The 21,262-nt window shown below is 50.0% G+C and overlaps 1 protein-coding gene across 1 annotated transcript in view; it reads left to right on the top strand.

The window, feature by feature from the left end:
• Positions 1 to 21,262, top strand: part of SLC6A5 (solute carrier family 6 member 5) — a 73,560-nt gene that overhangs the window by 24,202 nt on the left and 28,096 nt on the right. Inside the window, exons 3-8 of the mRNA XM_072969669.1 lie at positions 3,607 to 4,143; positions 6,743 to 6,881; positions 9,527 to 9,658; positions 10,002 to 10,175; positions 16,782 to 16,923; positions 19,634 to 19,766. Of these exons, the coding sequence (XP_072825770.1) occupies positions 3,607 to 4,143; positions 6,743 to 6,881; positions 9,527 to 9,658; positions 10,002 to 10,175; positions 16,782 to 16,923; positions 19,634 to 19,766 (1,257 nt within the window). The remainder of the gene's footprint in view (positions 1 to 3,606; positions 4,144 to 6,742; positions 6,882 to 9,526; positions 9,659 to 10,001; positions 10,176 to 16,781; positions 16,924 to 19,633; positions 19,767 to 21,262) is intronic.

Below are 21,262 nucleotides of genomic sequence, written 5' to 3' on the forward strand. Positions count from 1 at the left end.
CTGCCACTTTTCCTCGCTCCCTCCAGAGCCCGGACGTCAGTGCGTCCCTACTCGTCGGTGCGAGGGCTGCACGCTCGGTTGGCATGCGGCACTTTGCGGGGGCGGCTCAAATGCAAATTCTGAAAAGTGGCCCGAGACTATCCAAGTCGTGACTCTCTCTTGGAAGTCGGCCCAAGGCCCGAAGAGGGAGGCCTAGCCTGACCTAGGGGTGCAGCACAGGGCGCGGAAGTCAGGTACTGCAGGCCTGCCCTTTACAGTTCTCGCATCCTGATTTGGCTCCTTGGAAACTGGGAGCTGCTTCGGAAGCAGCGTTCGGCAGGCTCCCTCGGCTTTCCCCATGGCTCCCAGAGTCCAGGGTGTTTCCGAGCGCCCAGCATGGCCGGGATTCCTGGCCCCACCTGCTCTCCTGAGCCTCCTTCAGTGAGAGCCCACCACAGTCCCACCCCATGTTCCTTACTCCCCACTCCCCGACGTCGCCGGACTTCCCTCTGAGCGGGCCTCCTGGGAGAGCACGACCAGCCCGAGAGGGCCTGGTGGGAAGGGTTGGGAGATTCTCGAGGGTTCGAAAGTGACTTTCTGAGCCTCAGTTTCTCCAGCTTACAAACTGGGAGTTTCTCAGAGGCTGTTATAAAGGCTAAATGGGATAATTCATGGAAAGTCCTTGCACGATGGTTCAATATTGAGAGCTTAGTAAATGTTAAATCAAAACTACGATAAAAAGCGTCCTGAAGCTCTCAAGAAAGGTCTCTCCATGCAGACTGTGGACCCCCTCGGAGGGGCCAGGCGGCAGAGCCCGTAAGCAGAGGCATCCGAGTGCACTCGGGCGGCTCGGAAGGAGGCGGGAGGGGCAGTAGTGCCTTGGGCGCCCACTGCAATCTGCCGCCGCAGCCTCGCCGGTAGCCTTCGCGGCATTATCCTCCTGCCGCATGGGGACGGCGCAGTCAAGTGAGACGGCGCCGACCCCTAAGGCAGTGGGCCCGGCATCAGGGAAAGAGCAAAGTGCTTTCCGTAGCTCCCCTTCCCCAAAACATGGATTTCCCCCCAGAAAGGAGAGGAGGGAAGCATTGTGCCACGGATCCCCTGCTAGTCTCCAAGCCATTCCTTCTTTGTAAAGGTGTTTCCCCTTTCTTATGATTGTATCCATTGCTTTGTACCCGATGGAAAGTCCATCTTTGTATCGCCACGGCTTCCCTCACCCCAGCTACAATACCGTAGAATGTCCTCTTGTGGCATCCCAGAGGGCCGTCCCTGACGCCCGGTTGCCGGGATCGTGATTTGGAGGGTCTCTAAGACCTTCCGAGTCCAGATCTTTCCTGGCTGTGGTGAATTTTCATTGAGAGCGACCGGAAGAAAGAATAGATTTCATCTGACTTTGAAAATGACCTAAGAACCATGTTAGTGTTGAAAATAATTTCCTTTTTTTCTCCATATTTTCAGAGGAGATTAAAAATACAATGAGAATAGTCCTGATTTTACTCAGGAATTTCTCGTGTTAATGAAGATAAAATAGAAATGCAGGTATTAGACCTCAATTTTCAAGCGAAAACCCAAGATTCCCCCAACACTGGTTAACTGGGAAGATGGGCAGTGGGACTCTGAAGTCTGCATACACTCAAGGTGGGTCCAGCCTTATAAACACAGGACCCGTACAGCCATTGTAGATCTATGTCGTTTCGTCCAGACCCTTGATCGCTTTCGGGATAATGTTGCAGAATCCGCTGCCTGCAGATTTGGAGAGGCGGCAACGGGATCTAGTCGAAGAGAAAGACTGAAACATGACAGTGATTTAACTCCTTCCCCTGCGCCCACCTCGGCAGCCCAGTCCGCTCTGTTGGCGGCTGCGCCTCAGCTTGGGTGCAGTGGGACGTGTCTCTCCCATGTTTCCCTTAATTAGGAGGAGGCAAACTTCTGTCATCCCTCCCGCCGGCTTCGGTTTAGTAATCAGACCCACATGAGTCACGCTGAACACGCAGCCCCCTCCTGCCCGAGTGACAACTGGCCAGCGTACTTTCGGCTGTTGTCCCTTTAAAACTCGAATCCAAGAGGGTAATGATTTATCAAACTTGTATTATCAAGAAAATGTCAAACGAAGGGCACCTTGCTTTGCACTGACGCAAACTCGGCCTTTCCCAAGGAGATATAGGAAGCGCCTCTCTTGCTGGAGCCAAACCCAGTCTTGTCAATAGCTGGTTTCACTCTACCCGTTCAATCTGTTGCCCGTTTCAGACATGGTGAGTGTTTGCTTTTGTTCATGTAAGAGGAGAGGGGGCTGCGAGGGTAGGAAGGGCCGATTCGTTTTGGATATTTCTTTCTAAAGTGTTCTATGCATTCTGGAAGGCGAAGGGAGGACAGTTCTCACAGCCGTAGGTACACTGTACTTGTGAGCATCACCTGGGGTCGGGTCGGAGATAGGTTTCTGAGGCTGTGGACCGGAGAGGTTGGAGGAGCCCTCCAACCTCGCTATTCCGGGAACTGTCCTTGGTGCTGAAAAGCCAGGTGCCAGTACTGAAGAGCGTCTCTGTGGGTCCTAGAGGCTATTGAGATAAGAATGCTGGCTGGAGCAGAGGTACTTGGATTTGGTGTTCTAAATTAAGGAGTTCTAATATGTGCATTTGTGAAAGGATTAGACGAGAGAGAGGTGTGTGAAGGTAATATGATTATTCTTGCACTATAATAGTAATTACTGATACTAATATTTAGGAAGCCCTGAAAGACAGCACGAAGGGAGAAAGCGGGCAGAAAAACCACCGCTGGCAGTTATTTTCATTTGAATCTCAATTGGGAGAAATCAAGTTAAAATTAGTCGAGAGTTTTGGTTCCCAAGCAAAAGTGTAGGGGCATGAAAGATGTGAGACTGTCGTGAATTCCTGGGGGATGGGGAGGACCAAAAAACTTTGCCCGTTCTTTTACATATCTGGAAATCTGGAAATGAATGTAGGTTGTGTAAGATAAACCCAGTTACTACCTTATATTTTAAGTCTGGTTTATTACTGTTCTTGTGAGGTTGTCTTTACTGTTATTTTGGTCCCAGCCTTTGCTACCTGGTGGGTGGGGTAGGTTTTGGAACGCTAAAATTTGCACAACCGATTTGGCCTCAAACATTCGCAGGTGCCAGGGCATCAGCTTTTGTGGCCGCAGCTTGTCTATCGCTTATAAAGGCGGAAAAAAAAAAAAAGCAATGTGCATTGTTGAATGACAAAGGAAATGGGGCGGAAAATTAAAGAATCTTTCTACAATGGTGATGGGGACGTGGGCACCCTACAGCCGTGATTTGAAATCCAAAGAGGACGGGAGCTCATAGCTGTAGGGCTATTTCCACCCTCTACTTCTTCCCTTCCAAAAAACATCTCTGCATCTTAGTTCATCCTCTATTAGGGAGGAGAATATTAGCTTCTTTATGTCATCTAGTTATCGACGAGACAGACGGATTGAGAAGTACTGATTACAGGTTTTCTCGGAGAAGAAAAAAAATCCAGATTCCAATTTATTCCCTCCATATTGTGTCTGGACTTCAGTTGTGAATGTCTCTATATGTAGATATAGATATTTTTTAAGCTGCTGTGACTTTTTTTTCTTTTTCGCACGAACTTCACGTTGTGTTTGCAGGATTGCAGTGCTTCCAAGGAAATGAATAAACAACCAGCCAACAGCCTGGAGGCGGCAGTGGCGCCGGGCCACCACGATGGCCCGTGCGCGCCCAGGACGAGCCCGGAGCAGGAGCTTCCCGCAGCCACCGCCGCGCCGCCGCCGCGTGTGCCCAGGTCCGCTTCCACCGGCGCCCAAACTTTCCATTCCCCCGACGCGGGAGCCTGCGAGGCCGAGCTGTCGGGAGTGGGGGATTGCAAATTCAGTAGCCCGCGGGCGCTGGCGGCCTCGGCGGCTCTGCGGGACTTGAGCGAGGCGCATGGTGCGCAGGCCGCCCCTCCTTCAGGGGGCGCCGGGCCCGGCAACGCGCTGCATTGTAAGATTCCGGCCCTGCGTGGCCCAGAGGGGGATGCGAACGTGAGTGTGGGCAAGGGCACCCTGGAACGGAACAATACCCCGGCCGTAGGCTGGGTGAATATGAGCCAGAGCACCGTGGTGCTGGGCACGGATGGAATCACGTCCGTGCTCCCGGGCAGCGTGGCCGCCGCTGCCGCCCAGGTAAGCAGGTCGCGCTCGAGCCGCACCGCCTCCCGCTCCCCAGCCGCGGGAGAGGCAAGCCAGGCCGAGGCGGGTGCACGTGTGCTGATGGGGAGACCGGTTGGCAGTGCCAGGTGATGGATGCGGGAGGCAGCTTTGGGGCTTCGGTAACTCGCGCTGCGCTAGGGTCGCCGGTTCAGGGTGCGAGGGCTGTAGCGACCTTGCCAGAGGGATCTCGACCTCAGGAGCTGCCGCTGCTCTTCCCTTCCCAGCCTCAGTGGTAGCGGAAACCCAGGTGTAGATTCATTAAGCAGTTGAGGCATTTGGATTCTTACCCCTTTATGCAGACAGGACTCCCCCTCTTGCTAACGACTAATTTCTTAGTTTAAAAAAAAAAGGAGAAGAAAATATAGAGAAAAACGTGGGGGGAATAATACTGTAAGTCCTGTAGCCTTTGCACTGCGAGTTACATTTATCACACGAGAACTCACGTGATGAGAGGTGGTTTACATGAGGCCACTATTAAGTTTAAGCCTCAGGGCAGATCTTTTGCTCAGGGCCCCTTCCAAAACCCAGTACCTAACTTTGTATATTTATATTTATATATATATTTCCCTTAAAGTACCTCTCTCAACTGTATAAGCTTCAGGCCCCATAAACCTGGATTCACCCCTTGCATTTGAGCCTTTACTCTCAACCAGAGGCACAAAAAAATCCCATAGAGCAAATCCCATTCCTGGGTTATGGATGAGACATCTGTTACTGGTGGTCCCTCTTCCATCTCCCTCCAGTCTCGCTCCCTCCTTCCCTGATCTCTTCTTTCCTGTCTTGTGTCACTTACTTCAGCTCTTCCTTCCCCACTGCCACCTTTCCACTGTCTCCTCTCCTCCCCTGGGCTCAAGGGCTAAGCTTGTGAATCCAGCAATGGGGTCTTGAACCAGAGCATCTGCCTGTGTGAAATCTAGGGCTCATATAGCCCTTCTCAGTTTCTCCAGTGTTCGTACACACACACACACACACACACACACACACACACACACGCCCACACACGCCCACACTTATCCACACGCACACACAGCAGGACTAGAAAAGAACATAAACCTAGGATTTCCCAGTCACCCTTGCTTTTCGGGTCCACGCATGGAGCGGCCAGCTGTGTGCATTAACTGCCTGTGACAGCCTGTGCCCAACCGTGTGACCCCAGGTGGAGGCAGAAAATTTGTTTCACATGCCTTGCTTAACCTCCGCACTGCGACAAAGGAGCCGGAACTCCCACCCTTTCTAGCTCTGGAAGAACTGGGGGTGGGGGAAGGCTGGAGGTGGTATGTGTAGGGAGGAGTGCAGCGGGATGTTGAAGCTGTTCAGTAGAGAGATCAAGCCCTTCCTTCGCCTGTTTTAGCTTTGCCCACCTTTCTGATTCTTGCCTTTCTGACACCCACTTTCACTCTGCTTCTCTCTCCCCAAGACTTCCTTCCCATCTTGGCAGCTGCTTCTTTATCCTCCATGGCCCGTGGAACAGTGTGGACATGCCAAGTTGCTAGACTAGGAGGTGGAAGGTGACTGAGTAGGTGGAAGCCAGGCAGTGGCTTGGGTCCCTGGAAGCTTTGTGTGATGTCTGGGTGTCCCAGATGTTTTCTGGGTTTATTCAAGATGGCTTCAACCATAGCTTTTTCTGCTTAGCAGTGGAGAACCAGGGACTGCCCCAAGAAAGCATCTTAGTGTGAGCTTGGAGACGTGAGCCTCAAAGACCTATAGACTGCTGGAGCTGAATGGTGCCTCAAGGGATAGTGATTCTGAGCCCCTCATTTTACAGATGGGTACACAGAGGCTCAGAGAGAGCTAGTGGATTGCCTGGGTTTATCCAACTGCGTAATAGTAAAGTTTAGACCAGAACACAAGGTTTTTGATGTCCTGTCTCTTTCCATATCTGCTTTCTTTGTTCTCCCTCTTCTTTCACCCCCACATCTTCCTCCTTCTACCTCCCTTGCCCTAGTGCTGAAAGGTGCCCCCCTTCAATTAGCTGACCAGGCAGATTCTGCCCCTAGGCTTTAGAGAAAGTGAGTCAGGGGCTCTGGCTGGCTTCAGGCATTGCAGCTCTTTTTCTGGCCTTAGCATAGGCTCCAAAAAAAGAAAGAGCTGAGGAAGGGGTGCGTTGAGGAATTTTGGGGGTAGGGGTTTGTTAGGGACGTGCTTGCTGGGGATGATCTAGGCATGATATTGGGGGCCTGCTTGCCAGAGAACTCTGGGTCAGGGATTGGGGATGGGGATGGAGGGACCTGCTTGCAATCAACCCACAGGTTCAAGGTTGGGGAAGGCTGCTTGCTGGTGTGACCTGACTGCAGAACTGGGGAAAGAGGGCTTCAGGAGTCTATGGATCTTCAGATCAGAGTTGGGAGCCTGCTTGCTGAAAAACTCTCAGTGCAAGGTTGAGGGGTCGGGGCCCTGCCTGTAGATGCATCCTCTCTTCAGAATTGGGGTCCTGCTTGCCGATGCATCCTCGGTTGAATAGTGGGGGCCTGCTTGCTGGGAAGGACCCTCAGCAGGGGGGGAGGGGTGGAATGGGGCCTGCTTGCGTACCTACCCGGGGCTCTTATCCGACCATGTGCTTTTCCGCCCCCAGGAGGACGAGCAAGGGGATGAGAATAAGGCCCGAGGGAACTGGTCCAGCAAACTGGACTTCATCCTGTCCATGGTGGGGTATGCAGTGGGGCTGGGCAATGTCTGGAGGTTTCCCTACCTGGCCTTCCAGAACGGGGGAGGTATGGCTTTAACACTCTTTCGGCCTGCGGCATGGTGGGGCGGGCACTTGTGGGTTGGCTGGAGACCCAGAGCCCCAGGACAGGAAGAGCCGAGAGGAGGCTCAGGGCAGCCTCCTCATGCTCCAGCTCCATCCCCTGTAGGCATCTGTGCAAAGTCAGAAGGCAGGAGCTACACAGACTAGATCCATGAGGCTTTTATCTGGAGTTGGAGCTCCGGGAAGAAGTGGGTCCTCAGGACCACCCTCCCGCCCCCCACACTGGTCTAGCCTGATTCACTTGATCATTGACACGAGGAAGTTCAAACCCTAATTTAGCCTACAAGTATTTCCGTAGCCACCACACTCAGAGCACCTAAACGACTTTAGAACCAGGAAATGTGCAGTCCTGGACACTGAATGAAGGATGTCTTAAGATGATAACCTGGAAGTCTGGGCCTGCATAGGAGACACTGGGAATGGGTGCTTGGGTCGTGCGGAAAGCAGGATGCAGGTGAAGCAGGAGGTGGGAGCCTGGAGGGGCTGGGGTTGTGCTCTCAAGAGTCTATTGCTGGGGGAGGGTATAGCTCAGTGGTAGAGTGCATGCTTAGCACGCACGAGGTCCTGGGTTCAATCCCCAATACCTCCATTAAAAACAAATACATAAATAAACCGAATCCCCCCACCTAAATAAACAAACAAACAAATAAGTAATAAATGCTCAACACTGTAAAAAAAAGTCTATTGAAAGTACACACACATGCATCCTCTTGGGCAAGAGCAGAGCATATTTGACTTTAGCAAAATCGTTTAGCAAAAGTGGTTTCCGTTTCAATTGTCCTAACTGGGTGGAAGGAAAACCATTTCTAAATTGGGGAGGATGCCGGTTAGTCAGGCACCAGCTGCCAGGCCTCTAGGATCCAGTGTACCTCTCCTGTCCCCACCGAAGAGGGACTTGGCACAGTCAAGGTCCCCTATGCTTGCCTTCCAAACGTTGAGGTGCCACCTGGCGGGGTTAACTGACAAGTCAAGGAATAGGAATCTGCACCTAGGATTCCCTTTCACAGCCTCTCAATTGGAATAAAGAGACCAGAAGTGCGTCCCTCTCCCCATCGGGTTAGGCAGCTTCAATTTTTGTTTTTGGACTCCTGGGTAGGCTCGAAGAAGCACAGGGATGAGGGACAGGTGCTGCACCACGTGACGAAGAAAACGGAAAAATATCTTATCACCCCTCCCCCAAATTCCAAATTAGGACACGCTGACAAGTATTTATGAGGAGTACAGAGTGTTTGCAATCAGAGGTGCCCTGGAAACAGAAGAGCGCAGGCTGGCCACTGGCAAATGGGCGCCCCAGCTGTGTTTCCGCTTGATTTTCTGCAGGGAGTCCCCAGACCAGGGCGCAGGAAGTGGGCTGGAGGTGCTGTAATAAGGTTTGCAGTGCCAGGAAGGAAGCAGGACACCGAGGATGGGGGTGGGAAGGGAGTCCCAGTCAAGGGAGCGTGGCAGCTCTGCAGCCCCACTGCTCAGCTGGACACATTGGAAGGGGCCCGCACTTTGCTCGCAGGATCTGCTAAGTGCTGACCAGGAGCTGCGCCCGGAGTCTGGCTCCGGGCCCTCCGCACGGTCGGAGATCGCCCTTCCTCACTCCCAGGAGCAAAAGAGAAGGATTACACAATCCACACACTTCAAAAGCACTTTCAGGGGAGGATTAAGCAAGATGACTGGTTTTACTCCCCAGCAGTCCATAGCCTTCCTCGTGGGGAGAGGTCCTGGCAGGAACAGCCCTTCCTGCAGAAAGAGTGGACAAGAGAAAGTGCAGCTTTCCTTCTGTCCAGCCTGCTGGCATCTCGAGTCCTTGAATTGGTTCTGACTATGCAAAGCATTTTCTGGTCCAAAACTTTTCAAAGATCAGGGCTCTTCCCCAAGCCCTGCCCCCGACTCCCCCAAAACTCAAAGAATCCTTGGAGATAAAGAACCCAGAGAAGCCTCAGCCAGTCTCTGGAGGCCTGCCAGCTACTGTTGCCTAGACTGGGCATTTTGGGGAAGAGAGAGATGAAGGATCAACACCAGGGGCCCACAGTCTAGATAAGACACCCACATAAATATTGCCAAGTGTTCAGCCCCTGGGGAGAGGTACTGTAGGAGGACAGAGAAGGGAGACTTCCTGGAGGGGAGGCATTTGAGTTGCCCTTCAGGGATGGAAGGGACTTCTAAGGCAGAGAAGGAAGTTGAGTGTGTGTGATGGCTGTGGTGGTGAGGAAGGGGATATCCCGGCCACCTGTCTGGCCAAGCAGGTCCAACCCTGGGTGGCAGGTATGCAGGTAACGTAAGTTGAAGGCTCCTGGAAACTACCTTAGCAGATTTTAGATCCTTGGAGGGCTGAGGTGCCAATGAGATTTCACCAGTCAAAGGTGTAGATTTGTTGAACGCTGGAAGGGCTTCATTTGGGGATGTTGAAGTACTAGAATAAGAAAAAGAAAAAAAGAGACAGAGACAAGAATAAAACTCAACCAGTGAATCTCTTAAATGTCCCGGGGTGCCTGTGCTTGAGCTGGAATACCAAAACTTCTTGGAGAAGGAGAGGGAGCCAGCTGCCTCCCTGGAGAGGGCGGGTGGAACCCTCTGGCCTGGACCTCCTGGGGCTCTCACCTCCTGCTCTCTCTTTCCAAGGTGCTTTCCTCATCCCCTACCTGATGATGCTGGCTCTGGCGGGGCTGCCCATCTTCTTCCTCGAGGTGTCCCTGGGCCAGTTTGCCAGCCAGGGGCCGGTGTCCGTGTGGAAGGCCATCCCAGCCCTACAAGGTGAGTCCCCCTTCCTCCCTGTTTCCTCAGCCCTCCCCTGCCCTCTCTGGCACCACGTGGTCCCAGAGAGGGAGATCTGTTTTGTAATCTGGAGAACCCACTCCCTCCTTCTTTATTTGATCCATTCCACCTCTGGGGCCCCCTGAAGAATGGCCCAAGCTCGCCTCTGGCATCTTCTGTTCCTGACAGAATGCCTCAGTGTAGACACAGAGTCCACTCCAGGATTAGCAAATCCATCTGTAAGAGAGCGCCAAGACCTAGGTCCCCACCCTGTACCCAACTGTAAGAATCCCACAGAATGCGATTTGGGTGGAGTGAACCCCTGGAACTTTTGCTTCCGCAGGCTGTGGCATCGCAATGCTGATCATCTCCGTCCTAATAGCCATATACTACAATGTGATTATTTGCTACACACTTTTCTACCTGTTTGCCTCCTTTGTGTCTGTGCTGCCCTGGGGTTCCTGCAACAACCCTTGGAACACGCCAGAATGCAAAGATAAAACCAAACTTTTATTAGGTAAGTTTGGATATACCTACGCAAGGTGAACTATTCATTCATTCATTCATTCATTCAGTCAGTCAGTAAAGATTAACTGAGCACAAATTATGTTTGTCAGGTCCTGTGCTAGGCGCTGGGGGCACAGAGATTAAAACCAACATCAAATTTAGTTCTTTCCAATATTTAAGGAGCTCATGACCTAAAGGAGGGGTACTCGAATTTTTGTTTGCTCATGAATAGCTGGATATTTGTTAAAATGTAAAATTACAAGCCCAGCAGATAGCCTGATTTACTCGATTTGGATGCGGTTGGGAAATCTGCATTGTAGTGAGGTCCTCAGGTGACTCATTTGCATGGTATAGTTTGTAAAACAATGAGATATAGAGTCTAGGAGAGGGATACATCGGTTCCTGGGTCCACATTTGACAAAATGCTGTCCAGTGCATGGGATAAATACAAGAACAGACACTTAGGCTGAGGACCTCTGATCAAAATGTCCATAATGCAGTACCTTGGAGAGAGCAAGGCTGCCTGGGGAGGCGGAGGGTCTTCCTGGAGGATGATCCTTCTGACCTGAAATCCACTGGGACTTGAGGACTTGGGGGACCTGTCAGTTTGCTGGGTCAAAGGCAGGAAAGTGATGGGGAGGAGGAGCACAGGGGCGTGGCTGGCAAGGCTTCTGATCTGTAAGAGGTTTTTGCCCCTGATAGGAGGTGTGTTTGTTTGGGTCAGGTGACTTCTCTTCTCTGGATCTCAGTTTTCCTCATTTGAAAAGCAGAAATAATAAGAATCTTCTTCATCTTGCTTACCTCACAGGATTGCTGGAAGGAGAAAAGAACGGGAAGATGTGATAGTAGTTGGGAAAGTATACAGAGAGAAGGTGCTAGCGTCAGTTGCCTTTCATGGGCACCAGTAAGCATGTAGTTTCTTCTTCCCCTGGCAGATCTTTATTCCCCTTAAGCCGTATCTGGCTGAAGTCAGAATCCTGTGATCTCTCTATGATTGATTCTCAGTGTGTTGTTCTCCCAAACCAGCTCTTTCACCTTGACAGCCTGCACACTGCAGAACTAGGACATAAGGCTTTGACTGTGTAGGAGAGAAAGGTGACCCTTCCCTGCCACCCCCCCAGAGAGATGCACATTCTGAAAGGCAGTAATTCACACTGGTGTGTTTTTACACACATGTGCATGTACGTACACACCACATCCAGCCTCCACCTGGCGAGGCTTTGAATGAGACTGCAGGAGAGCTAAAGCTAGAGTTCTGTGCCCATCAAATTCAAACACAGTGCCCCTGAAGTGCTCAGGAATGGGGGGATGGGGATTTGTGGGGTTCCCAGGTGTGTGGCCCACTAGTGGAATGATGAAGTGTACGAGTCCCTAGACTCTGGGCCTCAGTGCCCTCAAAAAGATGGTCAGTCTTTATGCTCTCCATGTTGATGGAGTCTTGACTTAGAGCAGTGGCTCCTGGCGCAAGCTGCTACACATTAGAACTGGCAGAACTAGCAAATCAAGACCTCACTTAAGGTCCACCCCAGACCAATTAAAGTGGACTGTCTGGGATTGGAACCCAGGAATCTGTCATTTTACAATTTCCCAGGTGCCCCCAGGGGTAAGGACGGCAAGGTAGGAGTTTGCCCACATCCCTTAATTAGGCTGCCCTTAATGATTTTTGGAGTGGAGTGCCCACCTTCTTTGCCCTGCAGTCCTTAGCAGCTCAGAGTCACCTCTGCAAAGCTGCTGTCCGAGAGAATCCCACTCGGAAAGACAGCTGTTCACAGACAACCAACCGTCTGCTACCAGAATGGATTCCCCCAAATGGTGGCCATTTTGGCAAAGTGCATTTTCCAGGATGTGGGGTCTGGAATGGAGAAAAACCTCAAGGGCACCCCCGTGCCCTGCCTCTCCTTTCCAGACCATGTCTGGGAGGGGAGTCACTTTCCAAGGGCGTGCCTGCTGGAGGAGGGCTGTTGCCTTGATTCAGCCTCCCGGGAAGTTTCCCGGGGCACTTCCCTCAGGGACCACGTGGTCCTGAGCTCTATGGTAGACCTGGGATTTGACCCTAGGTTGCCTGCCTCCCAAGGCTATGGTCCTAACCACCATGTTAAATGCTTCCCAGTCTACAAAGCAGCTACCTGAGTGATGTCTCCATGGTTCCTATTAAGAGCCCTATGTGTGCTGAAGGGCAGGGGACATGATCATTATTTCACAGGTCTAAGGCCTACACTCGAAGGCTTAGAGGGTGGAAGTATCAGGACATGACTTTCAGGGTAGAGCCAGCACAGGGATTTGGGTCTCATAACCAAATTCTCTGCTCATCCAGCATTCTCGAAGTTTCTACCCTATCAGTTCTGGCAGAATGACATCTGTCCAGGTGTCCCCTACTGCTGTTTGTAGCTATGATTCTAGGGGGTGAAAGGAAAGCTTGTTTAAACAGTAGTTTGACTTAGTAATTCCACTTCTGGGGATCCATCTTAAGGGGAAAATTCAAGACAGAGGTAAGGACTATATGAGATTGTTCACTGCAGCCACATTTGCAATCTAGGAAAACGCTAGACACACTTAGACATGTAACAAAAATTCAGTAATTCCATGGTTCAAATAAATTATGGTGCATCCATAGGATGAGGTATTGTATGGTCATTAAAAATAAATATTCTTAAGATGTAGGGAAATTGTCAGCATGTTGTGTTAAATGTAAAAGCAGGATGCAGATTTGTAGTATAATTTCATTTTTACTAACAATATATGCTGGCTAGAAAACATACAGAAAGGTGATACCCTGAATGTTAACTGGTAGATTTGGGCCATTTTTTTTTCCTACATTTTCTATCAGGGATGTGTGTTTATTTTATAGTTGGAGACTATGTTTGTATATGTATGTATACGTGTACGTGTATACATATGTATCTATGGTATGTGTTTTATTTATTTATTTATTTTACAGCAAGCTGAGCACAATGGCTGGGCCAGGCATGTGGGTCGGGGTGCCCCTGGTTTTGTGGAATTTTTAGTCTGGTTCACACTATCCCAGGGAACACAAAAGGCAGAGTAAAGACATTATATAGCTAAGCACGTTGTTGTCGACTGGTACAAGCCATAAAAACAATGCAAGCTCTGAGCAGAGAGAGACAATGGACATTTTTCACTCTGATTAGTCCCTGGAATCATACGGACAGGCCGTGCAGACCTTCTCTCATTCTTAGGCAGTGCTTTAATTTTTTGGGCTTGTTTGTTAAAAATGGGGGTGTCGACCCCCCTTTCTTGGTTCAGCCCCTGCATCTGTTCCTCACGGGGTCATCCACGCATGACCGTGTCCCATTCCTGGGGCCAGGCGACCCCTTGCAGAAGTGTTGATCCTTGGGGCCCTGGGATGACTTAGAAAAGGGGGTGCTGGCCTGACTCAGAGACACAGGCAGCTTTGTGGCCCACTGCTCTACCGGACAAGACAGGTGCCCGGACAGCAGGGTCTCAGGCTGACTCCCACGTGGCCATTCTGAGACAGGCTTGTTTAAGAAATGGAAAAACTCCCTCCCTGGTGCAGTGTTCCACAAATGACCTTCCTGGCTCACCCCTGTCCTCACAACCCGATAACCACCCTACGCTATTACAGAGGACGGCGGGTCCCAGGAGAGTGGGGTAGATCGCCTGCCATGATGACCTTCACTCATAGAGGAGTTTATCCCGTCACCCCGCAGCTCTGCTGGGGACATACTGCCAGGGAGCCCTGCCTCACCTACTGCCGGGGATGCCAGGACCCTGTACCTGCCCCAGCCCCGGGCAGAAGCCCTGGTGCAGTCCATCGGTAGAGGCTGAGTTTGCCACACATTTCTAAGGTGTAGGTTGTAAGAGAGGTGGTCTGTCTTGGGGGCACTCAGCCCCCCCAGGTATCTGTAATGTCTAAGGGCTAATCCATGCCCTGCCGAGTGAGACCAGGGACTGTTCTGTGAAACTGGGAGCTAGCTGGGTCATTTCAAGTGGGAACAATATAAATACCATTTCTATTTCTGGAATGGCTTAATTTTCATTAGAACTTTAATTAAATGGTTCCTTTTCTCCCTGGCCTTTCCTGGGCTTTCATTTATTAATCATTGCCCGCGTAAAGAGAATCCCATTCGAACAGCTTCCAATTCAGCACGATCCTTATCGCCGTTCTTTGTTCAGGGTTGCTGGGCCGGAGCTCACTGATGGTCTTGGCCATTATTTCCTTTGCTGGCAGACCTGGAGGCGCAGTGCGCTGGGAAGCACGCTTCTGCCGCCCAGTGGCAGGAAGGGATATTGCGGGAGGCTCGAGGCTGCAGGGAGCCGGGCTGCAGTGCCGCAGGAATGCAGGAACGCTGTGACCTTGCGCTGCAGCAGCGAGCGAGCGGTGATCCAGAGAGGCTCTCTAGGGATGCTGCTCGCGTGCTTCTCAGTGGCAGTTTTGGAAGCAAGCGATTTATCGTTTGCCCGCATTGTTTGCGATCTCGTCCATCTTAGGGGATGGACGTACTTTTTGGCAGGAGGGCGAGAAATAACTTCTGTGCTTTACATACAGAAGAGGGATGTGGATGGTGCTTTGTCTTCATTCAGGTCGCTGCTGGGGGAAGCAAATGCTTCCTCAGTAAACAGCTGATAGTTATTGGGTCAGAATCCCCCTGAAACTCTTTGTTATTTGATTAAAGAAGATAATGCTGAGTAACAAGGTATTTTGAGGACTCTGAAAACGGTGGTTCTTGAAACCTGGAGACATTTGGCAATGTTTGGGTTGTCACAGCGGGGGGAGGGGGTAGATGCTCCTGGCATCTAGTACACAGAGACCAGAGATGCTGCTAATACCCTGCAATGCACAGGACAGCCCCCCGACCCCCACCACAGAGAATTTTCTGGTCTCACGTGTCAGTAGTACTGCCGTTCAGAAAACTCATGTCTGAAGAACTAGTCAGAGGGAAGGAATTCTTATAAGCACAGTTTTAAATTTTATCCAGTATCCTGAGATATCCTGGGGGGGGGGGATGTGCGGGAGGCAGGAGATAATCTATGGCTGGCAGGTGGGATGAGAGACGATGCTGGGGACTAGAGATGCTCACCCCATGAAAAGGTATAATAATGATGGTTGCGTTATGGCTAAATTTTATTGAGTCCAACTGTGTGCTAGGTATTGCATGAAATTTTTTCATTCACAGTCTCACTTAATTTGATTCTTGCAACAGACTTCAAACTAGATACACTATTATGAGGCTTGGACAGATAAAGGAGTTTGTCTAAGCTCTCAGGGCTAGAATTCCTGAACCCATACATAGTCTTACCCGCTTTACTGTTCCAGAGGCATAAATTGTGAGTCCATGCACCAGATCTAGGCTGCATCTGCTTTTTAATTTTCTTTTTTTTTTGGTCCACAGTATTTAAAGACAATTTGGCCTTATTTCCAAGATTTTAAAATGGAGACATTTCATACAAATATCCGGATTTTCTGCATCTTTTTATCAAAACACCTGGAAAAGCATGACACTGATTGGCTGGTACAGTTGTCCCTCAGTATGCACAGGATTGGTTCCAGGGGCCCTTGTGGATACCAAAATCTTTGGATGCTGAAGTCCCTTATATAAAATGGCATAGTTCAATGAAAACAGTATTCAACCAAGCACCACTGAAATTTCAATCTGCAGTTGGTGAATCCTCAAATATAAAACACGTGGATACAGAGGGCTACTGTATGCTCTGTTTTGCCACAGTCCTCACCACTCCTTTTTACCTTCCACTTTATACCTTTCTTATTTGTGTCACTAACCTGGTTTCTGAAGGTGTCTGAGTTTATGTTCCCTGCTCTCTGCTTCCCAGTAGAGTGGTTCAAAGCATGGTCATCAAAGAGGGACTGTTCGCCTCCTGGTTCTGCTGTGTGACCTTGGCAAGGAAACCACACTTCTCTGTGCCTGGTTTCTTTATCTGTAATATAGTGATAATAACAATGCCTGCCTCACGGAGGTGACGTGAGGCTCAAATTAGGTTCATGCATTAAAGCACTAAAAACGGTACAGGGTAAGTGACTAGTGAGTGTTAGTTATTGTTGTTATTGTTACTTCTCATTCCTTTATAAGATAATATCCTTTGGCATTAATCCTGGTGGGCTCTTTACCGAAAGTGTCTGTCAGGCTATCAGAGAGACATTGTAATATGGTCAGAAGGACTTCGGTTTCTGCCTCATTTAAAATGAGGCACCTCGCAGGTTTTATCAGACTTAATAATGGATAAAGGGTCCAGCATGGTGCCTGACAGACGAAGACTCACCTGGCGGTTCCCTGTCCCCATCCCAGCCTGGGTCAGGTTTCTCACCCTCAGCACTATGGACACTATGGACAAAAAAAAAAAAAAAAAAAAAAAGTGAAAAAAAGAAAATCAAGTGCTTGCCATGTAGAGATGCTCCCTCATTACTGGGCATTGCTGGGGATACTGGGGGCTCTGGGATGAATAACATACAATTCTGAAGTTCATTTGCATCAAGGTTTGCGCCATTAATGCCTTTCCAAAGTTACTCTTCAATATTTGGCAAATGTTTTGGCTTTTGTTTTTCAGTTGCTAGAAAGATACAGGTGTCTGTTTTCTGTACAGATTTCGCTGTGTTTTCATTCCGTCCTCTTCTAAACAGATTCCTGTGTGATCAATGACCATCCCAAAATACAGATCAAGAACTCAACTTTCTGCATGACTGCCTATCCCAACCTGACGATGGTTAACGTCACCAGCCAGGCCAATAAGACATTTGTCAGTGGGAGTGAAGAGTATTTCAAGTAAGATTTTTTTTTTTAGCTTTCTAAGAGAAACCCAGTGAATTAGTGTCTATCCAGTTTGTAGACTAGAGGTGTGAGTGGCCTGAGGGATGGGTGGCCTCCCTCTGCACCCTCCCTACCAGCTCAAGTGATCAGGGAGAAAGATTTTTTTTTCCTCTGGTTTGGCTTCTGAGAGCAGATTGCTGTGCCCTGTGGTCCCAGAGAGGAGAGGTGGCTGATTGCTGGTGGGGACAGAATTGGTGCTTGCTGCTCTAACTCATGATGTTGACGACAAAAGCATTGCTAAACCTTCATCCGCTCTGATCTAAGCAGACCTTCAGTTAACTAGGTTTTGTTTTGTTTTGTTTTGATTTTTGTCTGCATTTGTGAAGGAAAGAGAGGCAAAAAGTAAGAAAACAAGTCATAGTCAATGATGTAGTTTAAAGAAATAATTCTTTCTATCTCTCTTTCTCTTTTAAAACAATTGTGTCTTAGTTTTGTATTTTCTACCTCCATTTTGCCAGGCATTGAGGAGTGAGGTTCAGGGATACTAGGAAATCCTCAGCCACCATGGGAAGATTCAATAACATTCATGGAGCAAAAAAAGAAAAAAAAAAGAAACAAACAAACAAAAAAAGAAAAAATATTCATGGTATTATTTAGTAAGGGAAGTAAATGTAGACAGACTTCAACAGAGGGTAAATAAAGAACATTCTCTAGTTAAGCCTTAGGTTGGGGGCTGTAAACTCAAATGGGCTCAGGGGCTTGGCAGGGAGGTAAACAATAGAGAATGGTGGGGACTGTGGCAAACTGGAGGGGATGTCTGACCCATGTAGGGGAGGTGCCAATGCTCAGCTCTAACAGTCCCTGTTTTGTGGGAGCGTGGGCCAGTGCTACCAGAGCTTCCATTTTATAAGAAAACTTGGAAATAAGGTATGAATTTTGGGGTGTCTCTCCCACTTTAAATGTTAGCAAACTAATTCAGGTGAAACACTGGGGTCAAATAAAATGCATTTATCCATACACCCTTCATTTGTGGCCTTCACTGAGATAACAAGCAGTGTTACTACTCCCCCCACTAGTTCTCCCAAGTGCCGTTAGTTCTGCTTCCAAATTTTCTCCCCTCCATGGACTCAGAGGTACACGGTTGTTTGCTGTAGAACAGAAGGGGGGGTTAGGCTGAATGACGAGATGATCCCCTTCGAAGAAGACGTAGGAACAGTGAAGGTGGGCCTCGATTCTCCCTGAGCACTGAGAAAGGAGTCTGACCTGCCGGTGCAGGAAATCTGACCATGGAATCCACGTGTCAGGTGAACTGTAAAGCGACTGGCAAATCTGCCTTTGGTGGCTTTACTAACCCTCTGGGACCAATCTCAGTTTCCAAGAGGGGGTGTTATCAGGAGCGTCTTGGGACCCGTCTGAGGTCTCTCACTGGATCACAGAGTAGTTGACGTGGCCGAGGTGCCGTGGAATTGTGGACCAGATGGTTTGCCCATGGTGGGGTGGGGACATGGGTGGAGGCTTTTCATTGCTTGGGAACGATGGTCCCTAAGATTTGGGATCCCAGGCCAGTTCCACCCTTGGTCACTTCTGCTCACCTCGTGAGCTCAGGGTGCCCCTGAGGTTCAGACTGAAAGGGGCTCTGTTCCTACAGAGTGGGGCTACCTCTGTTCTTGTGTGCTGCAAAATGGCCTCTCACAGCTGCTCACTAGCTGGCTGGAGGGCACGTTGCCAGCTAGACCAGGAGGGGTGCTGCCTGCTTCGCCTCCCTCAGCAGGTCAGGACACTTGGCCATCATTTCTGCAGTCCTGTAGAGTCTGGATTCTGGCTGACCCTTGGTTCCAGTCACACAGACATCCTTTCATCCAGGCTGCATGACTTGATTGTTGCACAGTTGACAGATTGTCTCCAGTCTGTTGTCCTGACTCACAGTCCCTGCAGCTGCCTCCTGTCCCCAGGAATGAGGCTGCCTGCCCGCCCCTCCCTGGCCAGGGATGTGGGGGTCGCCAGGCAGGCCGGGAATGCAGCACACACACTGGGGCCAGCGGCCACTCCAGATGAGTGCCAGCCCCTGTCTGCAGCGGGTGGTCTGCTTTAGAATATACCCCCTTGAGTAAGGCTCAGCCAGCCCCTCTTTTACATTTTAACCAACCTCAGCCCTGGAACATGCGCATCGCAACTTGAACTAGAATGCACAGCAGCGTTTTTAGCCATTTACCATCAGCACCCTGTACTGCTGTTTTAAATTTAAAGCTGTACAAATACGATTGGAATACATTCTCATAAAAGAGTGGAACAATACAGAAAACACACACAAATCGCCCTGGACAGTTGAGAGTTTCTGTTAGTGGTGTATAAAGACATCAATCTCGTGATGCCCATTGTGGGGGCTGCACCAGGACCCCCGACACTGTTGGGTTTCTTGCCTGGCTCCTGGGGCAGCTCCAGGTGACTGTGGAGCTGGCAGTCTGGGTCAGAGCCCGCCCAAGGCCACAAGTGGTCTCCCAGCACATAATTAAAAGCAAGGGAAATTCAGTTGGTCTCACTGCAAAAGGGGTGGGCAGGAGCCCAGATCAGCAAATCCCTCACAACCTGATCTGATCAGCTCCCTGATGGGGAGGGTGGAGGATGCTGGGGTTTTGTTCAAGGTTCCTGGCTCTGCTGGAAGATAAAGCCTGCAGGCTGTTAGCTGCTCCTCCTCCTGACCACCCTGCCCTCTTTCAACTCTTAGGTACTTCGTGCTGAAGATTTCTGCAGGGATTGAATATCCTGGCGAGATCAGGTGGCCACTAGCCTTCTGCCTCTTCCTGGCTTGGGTGATTGTGTACGCATCCCTGGCAAAAGGAATCAAGACTTCAGGAAAAGTAAGAACTTGTTTTTACCTGAGAGAAAGCTCTGGGACAGCCAGGGCTGGTTGTATCGTGGGGCAGCCAAAGAGCACTGGAGAGAGAGTCGGGAGATGTGGGCGTGATTCTGATTCGGGCCCTGAGGAGCTGTGGAGCCTTGGGCGAGGGACTGCACTCCTGTCTGTAAAATGGGATAATAACACCTTTTTTCCCAGGTGGTTTTAAGGATTAAATGGGAGATGTTCTCAGGGCTTCTGATGGATGGTGGGGGCCCTGAGGTGAGTTTCCTTCCTTTCCAGTCAGGGCCCCTTCGTTCAGCAGGCGGGGCTCCCCGATACGAGTCAGTCTCTCTCCTAACTCTAGAACTGGTGCTGCTGGCTTTTTGCTTCTTGGTCTGGCTGCCAGCTCAGTCATCGCTCCTCCCAAGAAGCTGGGAACAGATCAAAATTCAGATGTGGATTCCTTCTTCTCACTCCCAGCTACCCTGTTTTCTGCCTTTCCAGCCCTTTTTCGAACTCCGAGCCCAACCCTCTCCACCCTCCATGCCCTCCAGCACTAAAGGGTGATAGTCCTCTGCTGGGCTTTAGGTCGAGCAGATGCTCGGCCCCTCTTGCTGGGCAGTGGCTTGGCTGGCCCTTCGGAGATGGTGAAACTCCCGCCCTGAGCTCACTTCCGAGGCGTGGAAGGCAAGGAGGCCTCAGGACACGCTGCACATTGTGATGAGGGTCATAGCGTGTTCCCTCGACTTCCTGCTGCTTTAGAAAACCCCCATTAAACAGTGGACCAATCACTTGGATGGTAACCAATAGTATCTAATCATCCTAAGAGTCATTTGCACATTTCAGAATAAAAAGTAAAATGTCTTGAAGGCTCAAGGAATGAGAATGGGATGGTGGACTCTGAGACCACAGGTTGTGGAGTTTGACTCGGGTCAGTTGCCCAGGCCAGGGCTTAACTGTGGTCACAGGTACAAACAACCGGAAGGATCAGGCCTTGAGGAGGCAAGGGTCTGTCTCACCTCCCCGGCCTGCCTCCCACCCCCACCAGGCACCCAGACCCGGCAGCCATCAGCCCCGGAGAGCAGTCTTTCTCCTCCCCGAGCACATGAACGCGCTCGCAAGGGCTTTTGATAACGACTCTTTCAGGGGCCCTCCAAGTAGTCTGGACCCACAGGGACTTGAACAGGGGATTCTAGCAGGTTGGTCAAGGTCACCTGAGCCAGGTGACACACTTAAATCACAGCAGGTGCAGAGAGAGAGCCAGACGGGGTGAGGAGACTGGGTTCTAGCCCCCAGGCCTGCCAGTGATGTTTTCTAAGTAGGGACATCTCCACGTGGGCCATGAAACTTGGCTGAGCTTCCAATTTGCTCTTAGATTTTGTTTTATTTTATTTTATTTTATTTTATTTATTATTTTATTTTATTTTATTTTATTTTATTTTATTTTATTTTATTTTATTTTATTTTATTTATTTTTTGCCTGTAAATGGAAAGCAGACTTTTTTTATCTTAACT

Source organism: Vicugna pacos, chromosome 10 (genome assembly GCF_048564905.1).
Source record: "Vicugna pacos chromosome 10, VicPac4, whole genome shotgun sequence".
Taxonomy (NCBI): Eukaryota; Metazoa; Chordata; class Mammalia; order Artiodactyla; family Camelidae; genus Vicugna; species Vicugna pacos.